Here is a 12,535-nt window from a genome sequence, read left to right on the forward strand (position 1 = left end):
CGTGTTTTTCCCTGGGCAGTTTCAGGTGCTTTGTAAGGCTTACTTCTTTCCGAGGCTACAGCTTGTTAAGATGAAATTTGGATCAAGGTTTGGAGTGAGAATTCAAGGCTATTTTACGAATGCAGTCAGTCCCACGGGTTGGTTCAGGTCAGCTGTGGTCAACTACCAGCACAGCTTCTCTTTTAACAGCAATACCTGTCCGGCAATATAAGTCAGCAACAGAAATCCCATAATCAGTTGGTGTGACTGATGTGTCCTGCACTCCCAAATCCCCCGGTAAACCCCCTGTGCCTTATTTTTTTTTTAAAATATAAAATTAAACATAGAAAAATAAAGACGATGCACAGATCCTGAAGGTTTGCAAGCCTGTAGGGATACTGAGAGGTGGTAATAAATGGCTAATTAGGGAAAAAGAGCTTCACAGCAGCTTCCCAGATAATTCATAGAGGTAGTATGCAAATGCAAGATGCCAAACCAAAGCTGAAATAACAGACGTTAGCAGCGTGGTGCATGTCCAAGGAAGGCAAGAAACTGCCTGCCAAATTAATTCAGTTCAGCCGTTTTTTCTTTCAAGTTTAAAATCAATAATTCCATGTCTTTCCTTCTTCCTTTTGGGGGAATAAACTAAATCAAATGTTTATTCTAGTCTTTTAGGTTCTAGTGCCTGCGCTCCCGCCTCAAGGCTCACGACTCGGTTGAAAACATGACGTTAGCTGATCTGCAACATTTCCGTGGAAATACAGCCCCGCCAGAAAACTCAGCCCCACCGTCCCCCCCTTCACAGCTGAAATGCAACCAATGGCTGGGACGATGGTAAAACTGCGATGCAAAAGCTTGGAGACCGCAGAGCACCCAACCCTAACCCAGCGGCTCGCTTCGAGCCGGGACGCACGTCACTTGCTTTTATGACCGCAGGGTCCAGCGGCAAGTGTTTAAAACGAAGGGGAGGTGAGGAATTGGATCAGAACAGCAAAACAAACACACGATCTGAGCAGCTCCCCTCTCCTTACACAACCAGCTCAAGCAGAAAAATTTCACCTGCCAAAGGGAAAAAGTCAAACACACTGGGAGATCACTGGGGAAATTCTCCACCTCCTTCACGTTTAGCTCCAGAGCTGTTAACTAATTCCAGCTCCGGGGCCGTAACTCCCTCCCTAGAAGGCGAAAACCACTGACTACAAAGTGCTTATTCAGCTTGTGGGTTCCGTTAACTTCTGCAATGACCAAACGGGGTTTTCTGGACACAAAATCTACACCGATGATAGGAGAAGCAAGGACAAACACATTGTTCCCACAGTTAGTCCGGAGGTGTATCCATGATGAAAATATAGACAAAAGCTGAGGTAGGTAGCCCACTTGGCACAGCTGATTGACTCTAATAGGTGTTGATTACACTGCTCATATTGCATGAAATTAAAAAGCTTACAAATGTTATGAGCCATTACCCTTCCATTTAAGAGAGCTTATGACAAGTTAGCAACATTTAATGAAATCCTTTTCAAAATGCCATAGGCAGCCTCCACGAGATTTTGCTTTGAAATGCAACTCGAGTTATTTCAAAAAGTTTATTTACTTCAGAGCTTCCTCTCTCGCTCTTCTTTGGGATTCTCGGATTTTGCAGCTGGCGGGACACTTCAGTTCCCAGTGTGTGGCACATAACACCAGCTCATTAGACAAATGCCAGGGAACAGACAAAGCAAGATTTAATTCTGCTGTTATTGGAAGTACCCCTTCAGCCAGCCTACAAAATTTCCTTCAATATTCAAAGCCGAGAGACTTATGGCCAATTTTACTATGAAGGTAAAGGGAAATGTTTTCATAGTTGCTGCAAAATTTACTTAAACGCCCACCTTTTCAGCACACTGGAAATATCACAGAGCCACTAACTGCCCCCAAAGCGCTGGGGCAACCAAGGTTCCGTCTGAAGTAGGCTCTCTGGATTTTATTGCTTAAGAATGAAATTTATTAAGAGGAGAGCACATCAATTTTATAAATCCCACTGGACGCTCACAGCCTACTGCCGTACGCGGACTCAAATCTGCTTTGGATGGTGACGGCAACAATATCTGTGCCTCAGGTGAGGGCACGTCTGCCAAAATGATGCCCTTTGCAACCTGCTCGGCTGCTTCTGTTTGTTTTTACTGTTCGTCCCGCTGACTGCCAGCTCTCCTCTCTGTTGATAGCTGTCGGGCGAGCAGGACTCAAACTGACCAAACTGAGAGGCATTTATAGCGAAAGCACCCTGGCACAGAATCTAATGACAAGGTACCTGGAGTGGTGCCACGGCCAATGCTTAATAAACCCGACAGGGAGAACACGAGATGGCCAGGCACAGCGGCAAGAAGCTTTCTTTTGTTGGCTGTGCCATCACTAGCATTCTTTGAATTATTAGGGCTTTTAAACAATATTTTAACATCTGCTGCCAAAAAATCAACCAAGAAGCAGTAAGCTACGAAGATGCAGAGGAAGCACCGTGCTTCAGAAGTCGACCTTGTGTAGTGTGAGTTTTTTCTACCCGAAGCCGCAGCAGCAGCTGGACTGCTCCAGAGGCAGGAGACCAACATCTCCATGAGATGCCAGGAGCTCTTACAGGCTCTTACGTTCCTATCCTAATGTGCAAACCAGAAGATTCCTCTCTCCTTTGAAGAGGAGCGGTCACTACGGGCATAGCTAAATGCTGGGAGGAGTAATGGCCAAAGAGGAGGTGGGGGCGCGCAGGGACTGCTAAGTGACAGCAGCACAAACTTCATTTCCACCCTGCGATGGTTTCAGCGGGCGTGCTGAAATCCTGAAGCACTTTGCTGGACCAAATCATCAGGAACTAATTCAATATCCTTTTATTGCTCTGTAAACTCTGACAAAGGAAGAAAAGGAATTATTCTGTCTCCTTCCTCCAAAAATAGCAGCCTTCTTTCATGCCATCTATCTGAGACTTTACTGAAAGCTAGATTTCTACACAGTTTGAGCATCACACAAAGTTGCAATTATCTTGCCATCTGCATTGCCTTTCTTCATGGGTGAATGTTGCCTTTTAATCCAAATTAGGATGTTATATTGTTTAGAAATATGTATTTATGGCTATGAGGCAGGTACGCCCCATTGTGGGCACATGTCATTGTTTAATCCAAATACACGGTTTATTGTTTTTCAGTGCGTATTTTTAGCTTTGAGGCAGGTAGACCTGCAGAGCAAATAATATAAAAGAATACGTCCATTACAGAACTGCTTCTGTGCTTTAAAATTATACCACTCTTCTTCCAGATCTGAACATCGTGAGACAAGTACCTCGGCAAAATAGTTATTTATCACTCTTAAAAGCTTCCCTTAAAATTTCTATCATTCAAATACTGGCTGGGGAAAATGTAAAGTACAGACAAGCATATTTTATGCACTTGCTAGTCTAGCTTTTATGCTGATGAGAACGTACTAAACACCAGTAAAGGGAATTGCAGTTACCAGCCCTAATTCACAACCGTGATTTTTTCAGGCCAAACAGATGCCCTTGCAGAATCCCAGCCAAGAGTTAATGACAGGCCCAGTCCTTCTTCCACCGTAGTCACTAGTTATTTCCTACGGCTTCAAATGAGACCAGGTTTGCCCCAACGCTCTGAGCGAGCACGCTGCTCTCGGTGAGACGCTCGTTGCCACAGGGAGCAGGATAGGGACCTCTAACATCACTCAAAGAGAGGGAAATAAAAAAAGACACCGTACTTTGCCTTAGGCTTTTTTCTTTGATGTATAGGATTCTTCTTTTAAATTGTTTTTTCAGTTGATTAAAAATAATGGGAAGCCGACCTTCAACATGAAACCTGCTAAATACAGTAAGAGATCTCTTTTAAAAGACATTTAAAATTTCCTTAGAATCTGTTCGGCGAATTTTGCCATCACTTATTACCCGTGCAACAACACAATAGCGGGGAGCTCCCCCAGGCAGCAGAGGACAGAGAAGGAAGGTCGGTGCCCACGTTCAGATCTGTGTTCCCAGACCCACCACCAGTACGAGAGTCTGTGGCAGAGCTGAACGGGCAGGACCCCAGGCAAGAGCTCTATACCGCAAAAAACCTTTGTCGGGCAAATCCATGCTCTCCTCTTTAAAAGGATTCAGGGTAAGAAAATTTAAGCCCGGGTGTAAATATTTGCAAACTGAGCTTTATTTTTTGTATCTACGCACTTGAAATGAACACTGAAAGGGCAAAACCATCCTAATCCTATCATGGCAATGTCCTTCTCTGTTTCCCACAGCTGAGATTATCATCTCATTGGCTGTCACACAGCTCCTGAGAGAAGTAATTCACTTGACTTTTCCTGTACGATCACAGCAATGGATTTTATTTCTGTTGTTATTGGAATGGAAAATGGACACAGCCTGTTCTCCGTCTTGCCCCTGTGAAGTTACTTACAGAGCTGGACGTGGCAAGCTTCGAAACGCCCCGACTGCACTAGGAAAGCTAAAGCTGCGCTCACGATGTTTCAGGCAACCTGCTTGTTAGCAGCTCTTCTCAACAAAGGCAGGAACATTTCCAGTTTTAAATTTCTATTCAAATTAAGGTAATGAAGACTGAAGACCACAAAACTGTTGCCATTGCTTTCCAGCACATAAAATTAACAATTTGTGCTGCTGCGTGCAACTTTCAGTCAGAGTTTGTCTGATTTATAAGCAAGCAGATGGTTCACACGATAGTCCACAATAAATTACAACAGTTAGAAAGACAGCTACATTTTGAGAGTGACAGTGCAGCTGAGCTACAGATGGGTTTATAGATGACCCTTCCAATTTTTAATAATCTCCATAATTTATGTGCAAGTACAGAAATGCGAGGATTCCTAATGCACCTTCTTGACTAAGTACAAATCACTTTTATTTACACAGGCAATACTTCATGGTCCAGTTACCTTCTTAATTAAAGGCAGCAAGATGCTCATGTTCCATGCAAGTGGCATGGAAAATACTGTTTAGCGTGCAATATGTTCAGCTGGGAGTTTAAGATGCTCTGAACACTCCTGGAAAAGGGAATGCATCCATCTCATTTCTTTCAAACAACACTACAAGGGGCAAACACTGCTGCCACCAGCTACTGTTCATTAATCTCCAGATAAACTTTAGGCTCATGCAGTAACAAGGTTATGTTTATTCGCCAGCCCTGATGCTTAGCAATAGGCTCCTAATCCAGGAGGCACTACAAACCCAGTATTAATGAGCCAGGACTAGGACGGCGAAACAACAGGAACAGAGACCCTCGTTCTGTGAAGACAGAGGGATTTGGGGGGGTCACTCTTTAACGGGTGCGGGAAAAGGAAGACAAGCCTGGGGGTGTCATTCCTGAGACAGGAGGCAGCGGTGAAGCAGAAAGAAACTGTTCGGAAGCAGCTTTAAGAAGCCAGTTCACGTCAGTGATTCTAATGGCCACTTTGCAACCACGTCGGTCCAATCCTTCTGCTAACATTCTTGAAGGGACTCCCAGAAAGTTGCCTCTGTTGGGTTGTTGTCAATCGCACGCCACGGTACAACAGATTTAGTTCTTCTTGGTTGTAATTTCAGTTGCAATGAGTTACCTTCCAAAAGGAGCACAGCTAAATGCAAACGCTGTCCAGAAGGTGACAAAGGCAGCAGCACCTACTAGAGCTCTTTAAGGCACAAACTACGCAAACTCAGAGGTTCCTATGCAGCCAGTCTCTTGGGATGACATTTGTGGGCTTTTCCTCCTCTCTAAACCTTGGTCTTCCCTTCCTGCCAAATCAATTGGAAAAAGAAATCCAATTCTAAGTGGAAATCACTACCGTCTCTGAACCAGAAGGCACAGCTCCTAGGAAAGCAAGTCTGTGTGGAGTTTTAATTACCACCTTCCTGGGACTTAAGAAACGCAGCAGAGAAGAAGAGGCACCAGCGACAAATTCAGGCTTTCAACAATTATCACAATTCACGCTTTGGAGATATTTCATCAGGAATTGCCCAACTCTGCCCGCAGCAGAACAGCGTGGGGAGCAGCGCTGCAGGGACACGCGAGTAGGAAAACCCACTCCACGGAGGTGATGGGAGGCTGCAAAAAGCAATTCTTCCCCCGCCATTTCCATGCAGCACCAACATCCCTTTATCTACTACACAGAACGATAGTGAAATTAAATTTGGGTTTTGCTCGTTTGTTTGGTTTTGTTTGGTTTTTTTTTTTTTAAATGAGTCTTCTATAAATAACCAGCTTCCTAAAGTCTTTTGAGCTTTCTATAAAACCATTATCTATTGCTGTACACAACTCTTCGGTTGTTTAATTAAACACATGAAAAATATTATATGTCAGCTTATTTCTGGAATGCTCTTTACCGTTATTTGTCATATTGTTTCTGTTACACTTTGGATACTGAACGGCGCATTAGGCACTTATGAAAAGCCAGAGAAGATTACTATGGAATTAGTATGGATGTTCATCTGCACTCCTGAGCGCCGAGTTTGGCACTTTATTTTAGCAATATTCATCAAGTTCAGCAACTGCTAGTATGCTTCCTTCCAAGAGAATACTGGGTCATAATACGGTTCTTTAAAAATATATAGCATTGATTATTTAATAATATTTTAAAATATTATGTAAATATCATCCTTTGACTGCAACCCTTTCATTTGCTTACAAGGTGCCACATTCACACACAAGAAAGCAGAAGTTGATTGAAATCAACGGGATTGTTGCCCCCGGCCCAATAGTAATTCCAGCATTATCACGAGCAACCTGGAAGCCAGCACAGGCTATTCCAGTTTAACTCTACTAAGAAGTCAGAGAAACTATACGCATGGTTTATGTCATGATATAGTTAATACAGTTCCAGAAGACATCTACCGAAGCCAGTAGGGATGTTCCAACTCACTAGGCTGTAGATCAGACCTTCTGGCTTTTAGCTAGATCCTTCTTTGGCTGACAGCAAAAATAATCCCGGAGGAGGGATAAAGCAAGGAACACGCACCCAGGCCTTACCTTATATTTCTTGTTCCTTGCATTCACTAAACTGTCAATGGTGTGGAAACTGGTTTCATAACCTCCAGAAGGGGACACCTTTTGTCCCCCCTGCCGTATTAAAATGTAGATCAATGTGATAATATGAAAACAGTGAACTCCCCAGTAGCAAGAAGTGGTTCTCCGTTCTCTAAGTAATCAAATATTATTTCCAGCAATCTAACTAGAGAAAAACAAACGTAAGGAGCAATTTGTCAGTCTATTTATCAAACCCAGTGCTGCACCTTTCACTTTACAAAGCGTATGACACGTTAGGTTCTACGGTTCTGTTTTAATTCAAGGATGAAAACATTTATAGATATGAACATTTTCTTATTAACTTTCCTTCCTAAATGATTATGCTTGTTCAAATCAATTCCTAGCCATCTTACAGAGGTTACAACCTTCAATAATTAAATCGGATATTGGCTGTTGTGTTGATTATGCTACAAGTTCCAATTTCTACAAGAGCACTGAAATGCTGAGATAAAGGGATGTTAACTTTATTTAATTAGCTATCTGCCATTGTTATCAAAATGGAAGGTTGGTATCTGACTCAAATTAACACTTTGGATCAGGAAACAAGATAGATGACATCTTCTGAGAAGGATCCTGGAAACTCTCTATAATTGTTTCAGTTATTTTAAAGCTGCTCAGGACAAACAGGATTGCGTTAGAAAGAGCAAAAGTCACCGACAGTCAATGAAGCGCTGCTATGAAAATGCTGTTTCAATCACACTTGGGTTCTTTCTCATTTTCAGTTGTTAACATCCTTGCCACTTTTGTCAAGCAGTCTCTCCTAGCAGCACTGAATTTTAACTGCACATAATTTCAAACACAACGTGAAGCAGGACTGAGCACATAATACGGGTTTATTGTGCCAGCTAACAACAGATCAGGCTCTTGTGCCAAGGCATCACCTCTCTGCAGAAAAGGAGTAACTGGTTAAACGTGAGCTGGAATCACAACTGCCTGCCACCCCTCTACCTCGGAAACGTTAGGTCTCTCAGCTGAGGGTTGTTTACGGTTTATCTCAAAAGGAGACAAAAAGACAAGGTGGAATCTCAGAGGTCCTGGAGTCCTGGAAGCATTTTAACTACAAACTAAGCCCGTGTGTATCAACCTTGCAACGTCCCAGAGGGTACAGCGTCCGGATGAGGTACCCAAAGGACACCCACTGTCTCACTCGCCAAATCACATTTGTAGACAGTGGCCAAAGGAATTTATCCAATAGCCACACTGCCCTGCCACTTCATGTTATTTTACTGTTAGGGCTACAGAAACGTGCTTATTCCTTTCCTGACAACTTACTGGTCTTGACCGGATTTCTTTGGCGTAGAGAGGTTTCAAGAATTCTGAATCTCCTTCGAGCTTTAGACCCTTTTCCGTGATTCTCAGGTTCCCCATTCCATCCTAAAACACAGACAAAAAGAAACAACCCCATTAGTTACAATTACTAAATTCACCAGGCTGCCAATAGCTGATTTTTTTTTCCATAGAGGATAACATGCAAAGCACTGGGAGGCACTAGAGAATGCAATTACTTGTGTTATCCTTTTAGCTCTGTTTCTGTGAAAAAAATTTTCTATTCAGAACAATCTGCAATGCCCTCCAGTAAACCATTTACACAGATGAAAGATGTTCTTTTAAGCTAGTCATCTCTACTCAGAGAGACGCAGGGATGCTCTATGTTAACAGGAGACTATTCACTGTAATATTCACCGGCTGCCTGTATATTAATATACCTTCTCATTCATAGCAAATCCATATAAAGACTATGCGATTAATTCTACTGAACTCCAAATAGAGAATATGTGATTAATTCCACCGAACCGACAAAATAAGGTTTGGCTATGTGGAGGATTGCGATAAAATGTGGTAAGGAGCTTGATCCCTGTTACTTGGGGAAATGTCTGCAAAAGATGGACTCTTTGGTGGGGTTTCTTTAGGGGTCTTGGCCCTAATAGCAAAAAGATGTGGAAATCTGTTGATTAGTCTTACAATCTTTCCTGCGCTTTCGATATTGTTAAGATGCTACGCAGCTTTATTGGACCATACATGTATGCGAATATTTGCTCTGGGAGAAGCAATGACACAACAGGAATATCTTTCCAACAGAGTGCTCTCCTCTCTTAGGCTAACTCCTGACTTTTCTCCCCCACAATGATCAGCTCAGGATCGAAGCCCTCACTCTTCTTCTTGCACAGCCCAAGCACATCCCAGCAACCTGAACCTCCATATCCAAGTATTTGGGTCTCCTGCGTCATTCTCGTGCCCTTCAAACAACCATCGCAAAGTCCATTGGCCAGGCATTGAGTGACCGACGTAACATGCAATTTTCTGCCCTTTCCTCATTCGGATTTCATAGTTGCAGCTATCACTCCTCACCCTCTCCCCGGCCCTCCCAGGCTCCCCAGTCCCCACCGCTCCCTGCGCTTCCATGGCAAAAATCTTCTCGACAAATGGTGTGAAGTGTTGGCTGCAGGCCTCCAGCAGGTGACTGCAAATACTCCATTTTCTTTAGAAATTGTTTAGTTACGTGTGTCCACTATGTAATGAAACATCTGACAAACACTAATAGCAAACAAAATATATGTCAAAATTTTATATGACTTTTTCGTATGGTTTTTATGCAATAAGACAGGTATATGGATACCTTTGCGCAGAGCAGAATTGGACCAAACTATATTTCACCTTTAACTTGTGAAAGTCATAACTTTTACTAAGATGAGGGATTTAGGTTCATTTAGGCTATAATTGCTTAGAAAGGGGGGTGCGTCTGTAAGAAACATGGTGTGGGTAGGGAATTGCATAGGTAAATATATGATGTAAATACATATAAATATGTAAATGTAATGTTATTTCTAAGATTCAGGGTGATTGTCAAAGGCTGCAAGGACTGAGGTAAATTGTCTGGGGTTTTTTCTGAGAAAAAGATGGTCTGAAGAATACCTTCTAGCATAAATTTGACTGTCATCACTAGGATTTGAGACTGACACTAGCAAAAGCTATGTCTCCACATGTATAAATTCAGATTGTGAAATGACCAAGAGTTGGGTAGTCAAGAACTGCCACGACAACCCTCAAACATTACCCTTATGGAATCTTTCCATCTGTTTTTTTTTCCCCCTGTTTCTCCAGGCTAGAGAAGCAGGAAGATGATGCTATATGACGCCTCAAGGCCTCCAAGATAAGGCAGGATACAATAATCACAAAACCTACAACAGCTGGAGCTCAGCGCGGCGGGGGGCCATGGCAATGAGGGACGCGCACATCAGCACTTCCCGGCAACACGATTCATGTTACAGGGAGAGAGATGTGAAACCAAGCGTCATGCAGGCCACGGGATGGCAGGAGTAGTCATTTGGAGGAATCGCTGATCTATAAATACGGACATGCCGTAGTGACTCCATGGCATCTCATCATGCCATGTCAGGACTCACTGAGAGGGACTGGGCTGCCTCCTTCACAAGTCCTGCGAGGCATGACCTTAACCACTGAAGACCATATCAAAAGAGCCACCTCAGCACCTACCTCACAGCTGTTTCAGGGATTTTAGGGTAAAGGGGTATGTACTGGGGTAGAAGCCCTAAGAACATCAAGAGAAGACTGGGAAAATCCAGGGAAACAATGTGTATTTGGATATAAGCATTGCATGTTTTCCAACCCAGCTGCAAAAAATAAACCCCATCCGCCTGCTTCCTCTTCCTCCCATTGCGTGTGCACCTCCAGCACCGCAAGAGGAATCCCTCTCACTAAAGGTGAATGGCTAATCCAAACAGATTTGCCAAAAGGCATGAATTTGGCAGGATAAAAGCCCAAGACGTAGCACAGCTCAGCAGTGACACTGGCCACTTGCCAGAGGTTCTCCCGCTGCAAGAAGTATCGTTCCCAGGGTGTTCCCTGCCAAGTGAAGACGGTTCTTGCCAGAGCATGGTGTCTTAGGAACAAAGGCAGGCTCAGGAGTGCCGGGCGATAAAATGACCGCTGTCATCTCATTTTGAAATGAAAGCCGTAAGCAAACTTTAAACAGAGACATATTCCGAAAACGCTATTGATTGTTGAAGGGAGGGGAATAAGAGATGGGTCATAAAGTGCCGCTTGCTACATTCCTTGTCCTGGGTATAAAATACTGGCTTATGAATTTTGGGTTGGCGGTGGCACAGACGGGGTTCATTTATCTCAAGCGAAAGGATGAAGGAAAATGAGTGAAATATGATTATGCTCCAAAGAGCCCAGATTAAATTTTGATAGTGGTATGCTTTGCGATTTGAGTGAGCAGGAATTATTACAGCTATCTGCAGACCCTCACACGTTTTGTGCTGCTAAAAAAACTCCACAAATTTTTTTCCCAAAATAGATATTTCAGTAAGGTTACAAGCCCTGCGGGCTTTCACACTGCAGGGTCTTCTCTGGTTTCATTAAGACAAGTTGGAGGTCGTGCCAGCTGGTATATGCCACATAGAGCTGCAAGAATGACCACCTCTGGGGACGCTCCCGACCGCGCCAGGGCTCGCTCCTGAGCTGCAGTGGGGCAATACCTTACCAGTAACACGGACCAACGGATAAAGGGACTTGTCAAGTCACTACTAAAGCTGTGGCAAACTGGCAATTTCGGTGGCTTACAGCTACGTTCTATCCTGATAGTGATCCAGATCCAGCATTTCACTCTGCTCCTCTCTGGCATGTTTCTCTTCCTTTCTCTCCTTCACTTTCTGTCTCCCAAGTGTCCCCTACAGGATTTTTATATATGAAAAACACACATATGGAACATTTAGCTCACAGCTAGCATGTCCTATACATCCTAAAAGAGGTATCAGGCCTATGGGACAACATATTACAACTAAAACATCAAGACGACATTTGATTTATATCATCTAAGCAGGCGTATTCCCTTCACAAAGCCACCGAGGTGGAGAAAAAGAGGCACTTCCCCATGTTATTCTTCTCAAATTTGATCCTTCTCAAACTCTGATCCCCACTCACCTTTATCTCCTCCTGTGGCTGCAAAAACTAATAAAAGCTGCGGCCACCAGACATTCTCTCTTGCCTTCCCTGGTGTTTGGGACGGGGCTGCAATGCTCAGCACTGACTCTTACCACCATTAACTCTCTGCTGCTCACGTTTCTCATGATTAAAGATGACAGCTTTTTGTAGTGACAGTCCAGGTCAGCAGGTAAAAAAACAAGCAACGGTTGTAATCCGAGTTTAAAGTTAACAAGTATTCTGGCCTCTTATAGTATAATCATTGTTAAATCATATTCATTTATTATTTCCCATTAGAAAAAAAAACAACGAGCAGCTTGCAGAATTATATAGAGATCCCAAAATACAGATACATTAGAGAGAAATCATTGTATGAAAGAGTACCTCGCATGTTGTTTTGGATAAAGCATCTTCATCCTCCCTAAATTATATGGTTTAATAACAAATAAATGTCATACTCTGCTACAGAGAATATATATGAAAGGTCCTATGAAATTTCATGGACCGTGACCTATAAAACACGGCAGAAAGCTGCCCAGAGTGACAAAGACCATGAGTTTTTATTAAACACT

At 43.2% G+C, this 12,535-nt stretch overlaps 1 protein-coding gene across 10 annotated transcripts in view; it reads right to left on the bottom strand.

Moving 5' to 3' along the window:
• The window catches only part of SGCD (sarcoglycan delta), a 352,976-nt gene that overhangs the window by 74,296 nt on the left and 266,145 nt on the right, over positions 1-12,535 (bottom strand). For all 10 annotated transcript variants that reach the window (XM_054217450.1, XM_054217448.1, XM_054217454.1 and 7 more), the window contains one exon: positions 8,289-8,390. In XM_054217450.1, the coding sequence (XP_054073425.1) occupies positions 8,289-8,390 (102 nt within the window). The remainder of the gene's footprint in view (positions 1-8,288; positions 8,391-12,535) is intronic.

This window comes from Rissa tridactyla, chromosome 11, assembly GCF_028500815.1.
Source record: "Rissa tridactyla isolate bRisTri1 chromosome 11, bRisTri1.patW.cur.20221130, whole genome shotgun sequence".
Taxonomy (NCBI): domain Eukaryota; kingdom Metazoa; phylum Chordata; class Aves; order Charadriiformes; family Laridae; genus Rissa; species Rissa tridactyla.